General features: G+C 64.9%; 1 protein-coding gene across 1 annotated transcript in view; it reads left to right on the top strand.

The window, feature by feature from the left end:
- Positions 1–7,032, top strand: part of IRX2 (iroquois homeobox 2) — a 67,353-nt gene that overhangs the window by 5,553 nt on the left and 54,768 nt on the right. The window contains exons 4-11 of the mRNA XM_012721733.1: positions 33–109; positions 314–479; positions 601–670; positions 878–1,074; positions 2,824–2,958; positions 3,526–3,625; positions 4,527–4,646; positions 4,814–5,135. Of these exons, the coding sequence (XP_012577187.1) occupies positions 33–109; positions 314–479; positions 601–670; positions 878–1,074; positions 2,824–2,958; positions 3,526–3,625; positions 4,527–4,646; positions 4,814–5,135 (1,187 nt within the window). The remainder of the gene's footprint in view (positions 1–32; positions 110–313; positions 480–600; positions 671–877; positions 1,075–2,823; positions 2,959–3,525; positions 3,626–4,526; positions 4,647–4,813; positions 5,136–7,032) is intronic.

The raw sequence follows: 7,032 nt of genomic DNA, 5'->3' as shown, positions 1-7,032 counted from the left end.
GACGCGCTCCACGCGGCGCCCAAGGCCGCCAGCGACGCGGGCAAGGCCGGCGCGCACCCGCTGGAGCCCCACTACCGCCCCCCCGGAGGCAGCTACGAGCCCAAGAAAGGTAGGCTGCGGGGCGCGGGGTCCTGAGGGGGCGGGGCGCGGGGCCCCGGAGGGGCCGAGCCTGCGGCCCGGGGCTTTGTTACCCGCCGAGGCGCAGCCGCCCCTCTCTGGCTGGGGTCGAGTGGCGGGGGCCAGCCAGAGTGGGGGCGGGGGCGGCCCCGCAGTGAGACCTGCGCCATTCGCCTCAGTGGCCCCTGGGGTGCAGCCCCCGTCCTTGCGGACCACAGCCCCCAAAGGCCGGCCGCCGAGGGAGCCCGAGCCGGGTCCGCCGGGCGCGGGCGGCGCCGCTCCCTGCTCTGCCCGAGCGGCCGGTGCGGGGAGGACGCCCGGATGCCCTTCCAGCCCTGGGGCGGCCTCCTGCTCCGACCCGGGTGGGGAGCGCTGGAGGAAGACGAGTCCCGGCGCTGCGGGCGCGAGGCCCCCTGGGGGCGGTGGCTGCCGGCCCGACAGATGGCCCCGCGGCCCTGCTGACGACGGCCCCTCCCCCGACAGATGCGGGCGAGGGCTGCGCGCTGGTCGGCGGGGGCGTCCCGCCCTACCTATAGAGCGGGCTCCAGTGCAAGTAAGTGGGCGCCGGCTCCCTCCCCAGCCCCAGTCCCGCTCCGGCCCGCGCCCCCATTTACAGACCCTCGGCGGGCCCAGCTCGGCGCTGGAGAGCGCCCCTCCGGCCTCGAAGTGCAGGTTGCGCCGCGGCTGCTGCGCCCCCTCTTAAAACAATAGATGACTAAGTCGGGGGTTTGCGCGATTCGGAACCGTCTCGCCCGGCCAGACAGATGCGGAGCCGGCCGCGCTGGGCCAGCCCCCTGAGCCCGGCGCGCGCGCCCGCGGAGGCCGCAGCCGGGAGCCCGGAGCCGGGAGCCGCCCGGTGCCCCCGGCCGGCCGGCCGCGGGCGGATCCCGGAGAGCTGGCTGCTGCTGCGAGCGAGCGAAGGATTCGGGACCGCGTGGCTTTTCCCCGGGCCCACAGGTAGGTGTCACAATTGCTTTGGAAAAAAATGTCGGCGGCCTCCCCTCTCCGAGCTCAGAGTGTACAGTCCCAGCGCCAGCGCCGCCGAGCCGAGCCGAGCCGCCAGCCGGCCGGAGCCCCAGCTCGGCGCCGGACTGCTGGCTGGCGTAGCTCCCCGTGTCGTGACCTTTGAAACGATCTTTTTTCTCAGGATACCTTGAATGGATCACTTCATTGCCACGGTATATATTCTATAGGTGTGATAGGATTCACTGTAAAATTTACTTGTAAAAGATGTATACAGTAGAAATAAAACGTGATTGAAGAACTTGAGTACTTAAGAAGTGGAAACAAATTTGATATTTATTTTTATAATGATATAAAGCTTCTAGTAATTTATGCAAGTTGTATTGCAATGGAATCTAAACTTTTTTGTAAATAAATTCTGCCTGGTTTTTATTTGAACATTGCTGGTTATACAATCTTTGTTGGTTGTTTAACAAGGATTCTTTACTAATTTATATCTTAAATTGTAAATAAAAACAGACTAGTCTACAACAAGCTGCTGTTCGGGGCTCATTTTTCTTAGTGGAGGTTTGGGGACAGAGTCCCCAGCCCCTCGGCAGGCGACCTGACCTCAGGCTTTTTAATGAAACTGTGTCAAGTGCTCCCTCCAGCTCCAGCTGGGCAGGCTGCGGAGGACGGGCAGGAGTGGCCGGGCAGGAGTGCCCGGCAGGGAGACAGACTCGCTGGGGACCGTTCCCATGCACGTGTGTTGCAAGAAAAATTTTTGTGCTCTGAATATGCAAACCGTGTGTGCCTGTAATTTGTAAACCTTGGCAAATAAAACCCCGAGACTCTCCGGCACGTTGGGACCCGCGGGATCTGGGGGTGCCCCGGCCGGCCTGCGGCGGTGGGGGCCACTCGCACCCCGCCCTCAATGAGCCATAGGGAGAGTTACTTATTTTAAAGCCTGAATTATCGAAGTGCGCAGCGATTATTCAGACCGATCGAGCAATCTCTGAACTCTCCTTTTCATAGAAGTCCCATGGAACAGACCTGGGAGGAGAGATTTCTCCCCCTCCCGCCGCCCTACTCTTCCTTCCCCTGGGGGAAAAGAAAGTTTAAACAAGCTTAGACCATTGCCTGGTTATTGTGTTACTATCTAATTATAGGACACGTCTAGAATTTGTAGTCAACTAACACATTCCCTTTGATTAGTGGCGTAAAAGCCGCAAACCTGTCACTTCAATTTTCAGCAAAATTATATGGATATCCATATAATATAATTTTAGAAAAGAAATGAGCAATCATTTATTTCCTCTGCAAAGATAAATTGAGTGAATATAACTTACAGTTATAAAGCAAGAATAATAGCTTCTTAGATTGCCCTTTAATCAATCCTACACTTATTTTTCAAGAGGTTCATCTATTTTATTCCATGATTAATAATGCTGCCGCCTGAGAACATTATTGGATCCCAGCGGGGGAGGCCCCGGATGCTTTTAGCTGCTTTGGAATGGTCAGTTGGGGTTCATTATGGGCTGATATTGAACAATTTATAAAATCTTGTCTAAACATCCGCCAGCCCCATGGGCCACTGGCTGAGGGTGGGGATTGCCTGGCGGCTGATATTGACAAACGGATCTCTCTCCAGTGGCTTCTTGGGTCTTAGGAATTAGTGGCCTCTCGCCGGGGTCTTGTTAGAAAGGGTACTGAAAGTAATCCAGGGACGTGAGGCAAAGCCAGGAGGCTGTGCCCTGGACACAGGGCCCTGCCAGCAGCGGACGAGGCTGGCTCCAGAGACCGCGGCCAGCCGGCCAGCCGGCTGCGGGCCTTCCCCAGCCAGGGCTTTGCTGGCCTAGAGACCCGGGTGCCTGGAGGCGGGGCAGAGGGCACGACCGGGTGCGGGCGGGCTCCTCTCCTCTCCTCCCGACTTGCTTAGAAATAGACCTGGGGCTTTGGCCGGCGCTTCCCTGGGCTTCCCTGGCTGCCGGAGGCGGCTGGGGTGGGGGTGGGGGGTGCCAGGCCAGCACAGCTCATCCATCTGCTTCCTTCCAGGCATAAACCTTCATAGAATTTCCAGGAAGACGATGACTCCCTCCCTCTAGATAGCTTTTGGGGTGTTACGAGGAAGGGGTTCACTGCTGACTCGGGAAGGTCAGCTGCTGCCTGCAGTCGGCCGAGGCTGCCACCACCCCGGCCTCTGAGACTTCTAGGTGTGCAAGTTAACACGGTCCAGCGACTCAAACGCCGAAAGCCCATTCGCCCAGGGATCAAACACAGGGCACCCCATTTCAGGAATATGCGCAGCGCAGAAGAAGGGGACCCAGGTCTAAACGGCTCTCAGTGCAGATGTTGCGAAACTGAAGCCCGACCCAGCGGCCCCCCTCTGGAACAGAGAAGATTGTTTTACCTGGACACTTGATCCCGCACCCCCAGCTGCCGCCACCCAGACCCCGGGCCCTGCAGGTCCCCTGGGGCCGAGCCGGAGCCGGTGCAGCCTCCGCCCCCTGGCGGCTGCCCCGCAGCCCAGCCCGCTGCCCCGCAGAGCCGCTCCGAGCCGCTCCGGGTCTTTAGCACATGGAGGGCGCCGCCCGGATCTGCTTGCGCACCTTCCTGCGCGGGGCAGGCGGCGGCCGCGGGCTCCATTTTCATTTTCGCTTTACAGCCCAGTTCGTTTTGGGGTCGGCTCGCGGCCCGGCGGGGCGGGGTGCTGCCGGCCCCGCGCCCCGGCACAGCGCCCAGCCCGGGCTGGGTCCCGGGAAGGGGCGCTCGCCCCAAGGGCTTCTGCCCTGCGCCCAGCGGACCGCCTGCCTTCCGCGCGTCGAGCGAGCATCGAGCGCCAACATTTGTTGCCCATAAAAGAGTTATTGTCTCCGCAAGGGGCCGAGCCGCCGCCCCGCAGCTCGAGGGCCGGGCAGCTACCGCCACCTTTGTCTGAGGAGAGGGAGGCCGCGGGCAGCCGCGGGGGCCGGGCGGGGCGCCCCAGCGCTCTCGCACTCTCGCGAGCCCGGGCCTGGGCCCCTCCTGGCCGTCTGGGGTGCGCGCTGGGGCGGCGAACCCGTCGGAGAAACCCAACGCCGGAGCCGCCCAGCACCGCACCCCGGGGGTCACTTAAAAGGCCCTGAAATGTCCACGGGAGAGGCAGCGAGTGAGGGTGACCTTTTGTTTTTCTAAGGACACAGAATGAAGGCTGAAGGCTCCCTCCGCCAGAGCCCAGGTAATCAGGATCAGTCTGGAAAAACCACCCCGACCCAGCTGGCCAGCCCCTCCCCGCAGCCCTCCCGCGGAGGCCGCAGACCTGTCCGCAAGTCCAGTCTGCACGTGGTGACTAGCACGGGAAGCCCCTCAGTCCCGGAGAACTGAGAGCCCCAAGAGAGGCACCCATCTGAACCCCAAATGAAGGTACAAGCAGGTCTATTGAATGCGCATTTCCAAGCGGCCTTCAAACCCTGTTAAGCATGTGCCAGGCACAGGGCTGGGAGCAGCTGTGGGGGGACATCGTCCTTAACACCCCGCCACTGCCCCTCGCTCGCTCGCTGGTGGCCCCGGAACGCTCCCTGACCTTCGCGTGTGACACACCCCTGCAGGTGATTGCCAGGCTCCCTGGGCGGAAGTCCTCCAGGGCAGGTCCAGCCCCCGCTGCCCAGAACAGCTCTGAGGCCTCTGCTGGCCGCTGGGCCCCTCCCGTGGGGCGTGGGATGCGGGGTGGGGGCCCCCAGACGCAGGCCCTCTTGTCTCCTCAGCGCTCCCCTAGCCCGCTGTGCTGATCCTGCTGGAGCGGCAGCCAGTTCTTCTTTCTAAGAAAGATAAAAACTGGCTGCTGCTCAGGGCGCCCAGTCCCGCCACCAGCAGAGGGGACCCAGCCCCGAGGAAGCGGGGCTCGGGCAGCCCCAGGCAAAAGGAGCCAAGAGCGGCCGGGGAAGGTGCCCGAGCCAAGGGGCTGGGCAGCGCCCGCAGGGGCCCAGAGCACAGCTCCCCGAAAGCCTTCTGCGGCCACGAGAGCGCGCAGGTCTTGCGAGTCCCCACTGCCATACTGACCCTGGAGTCAGGGCGGCCCACACAACCGGGAAGGACAGGTGAGCAGCACTCACTTCCTCACCTCTCCGGCCAGCCGGGCAACTGGTCATCTCCAGCGGGAGCCGAGGCCCCTCCTTTTCTGAGACCTTTAAGGAAACCGCTCACCTGGGCGCTGCCTCGCCGCCCTCCCCGCAGCGGGCACTTTTTCTTGCCATAAATAAAGATCCTGGGAAGGGAAACGGCAAACAAATAGGGCACAGCTGGAATTAATGACGCCGATCAAGGGCGGTGGCCGCGTCAAGGGCACAGGGACAGCTGGACGCTGGCACCCGCGGGAGGGCCGCCACCTCGTCTTCAGCTGCAGTGGACCCAGCGCAGAGGCCAGGCGGGAGGGCGCCTGGGGCCCGCTGCCTCTCACCCACCCCACGCCCCGAGTCACCCAGGAAGGGCCTAGGTGAGTGCCCACCTCAGGGAGTCAGGACAGGTGGTGACCGGAGCTGGGCCCTCCCTGGCCCTCTGCCCCCAGTGGGGCTGGCATGCCCCACCCCCTGGACGTCCTGGCCAGCTGCTCTCTGGGCTCCTCAGAGCCGCAGTCCCCCAGAGCACAGCCGCCGTCCTCGACGGGGGCAGCTCGTCTGGTTTCTACCTAGCTGACCACCGGTGGCCTAACCCGGCGGGTGGGCAGGTGGCTGCTGAAGGGCAGACATGGGGTGCCCTGACCCTTGATGGCAGGTCCTCACTGCTCCAGGCCAGGTGTCCAGGAGGTGGGGGGGCTGGACTGAGAGGGTCACCGGGCCTGAGCCCCAGACTGCCCAGGGAGGCCAGAGGAAGGCTCCCCCTGAAGCCCCAGAGGGGAGGGAGCCGGGCTCTGAGGCCCAAGGGGAGGCCTCAGCCAGCCCCCCCCCCCAGCAGGCTGCAGGGCATGGCCCCTCCTGGGTCTGCTCCTGGCCAGCCCCACACCCACCTGGGCGGACCTCCCCTGGGGCCCTCCCTCTCCAGCCCAGGGTCCCCGCCCTCCCAGGCCTCCACCCCAGCTTCGCCCCTCAGCCCACAGCCCTGACTGCGGAGGCCAGGCCCAGCCCGGGGAGTCAGGCCAGACCGCCGGCGCCCCCACCCCGGCGCCCCCAGCCTCCCTGCCCTCTGCCCTCTCTCCCTCCTGGCCCTCTGGCCTGCCCCTCCAGCCTCCAGAGCTGGCTGCCTGTGGTCCCCAGCCCCGGGGAGCTGGCCTCCAGCCCGTCGTGGTCATGGCCATGGCCATGGCGTTCCTCCTGAGGACAGCAGAGGGCTCCTGGGGGTGCGGAGTCATGCCTGGCCGGGCGCTGGCCCCGCCGCTCCCTGCAGCAGCCTCCGCCGCACCCCTCCTTGCTTCTGCTGCCCAGCCCCGCCGTGGTCCTCGTCGGCAGCCAGTGTGGCCCTGACCGGGCACCCGGGGCCTGTGCCCCATGGGGGGACCCAGGGGCAGGTCCAGCCCCCAGAGCACGGGGCGGGAGGGGCCAGAGACCGCATGGCAGGGGCTGGGGGCAGGGCCAGGCCTGGGGGGCCAGGCTGGCCCGACCTCCGACCTGGGCACGGGGCTGGTCGCCACCTCAGCCCGTCTCCCACCGCCTGCCTGACAGGGCAGCTGCAGCTGAGGTCCACACAGCAAGCCGGGAGGAGGCTGGACGGGGCAGCGGGCCCCTGAGGCCGGGCGACAGCTCCTCTCGCCTCGCTGTCTCGGGAGCCCTGGCTGGGCTGGGCCTGGCCCCGCTCTCTGCTGAGAGCCGTTTCCGATGGCTGCCTGAGCCCTGCAGGCCTGGGCCTGCCCGCGGGGGCCGCGGCTTCTCCGGGAGGCCCTCAGTGAGGTAAGGGGTTTGGGGAGACCCCGCCAGGGTCCGCTTCCCTGACTTCCCACCGACTTCCTGAAGCGGGACCTGCCGGCACCGCCCACCCGAGAGCTGTGTGGAGGGGGCGGCTGCG

This window comes from Condylura cristata, unplaced genomic scaffold (genome assembly GCF_000260355.1).
Source record: "Condylura cristata isolate star-nosed mole 26May11 unplaced genomic scaffold, ConCri1.0 scaffold00007, whole genome shotgun sequence".
NCBI lineage: Eukaryota > Metazoa > Chordata > Mammalia > Eulipotyphla > Talpidae > Condylura > Condylura cristata.
The sequence above is the reverse complement of the archived record's forward strand: the minus strand, read 5'-3'. Positions and strand labels throughout refer to the sequence as shown.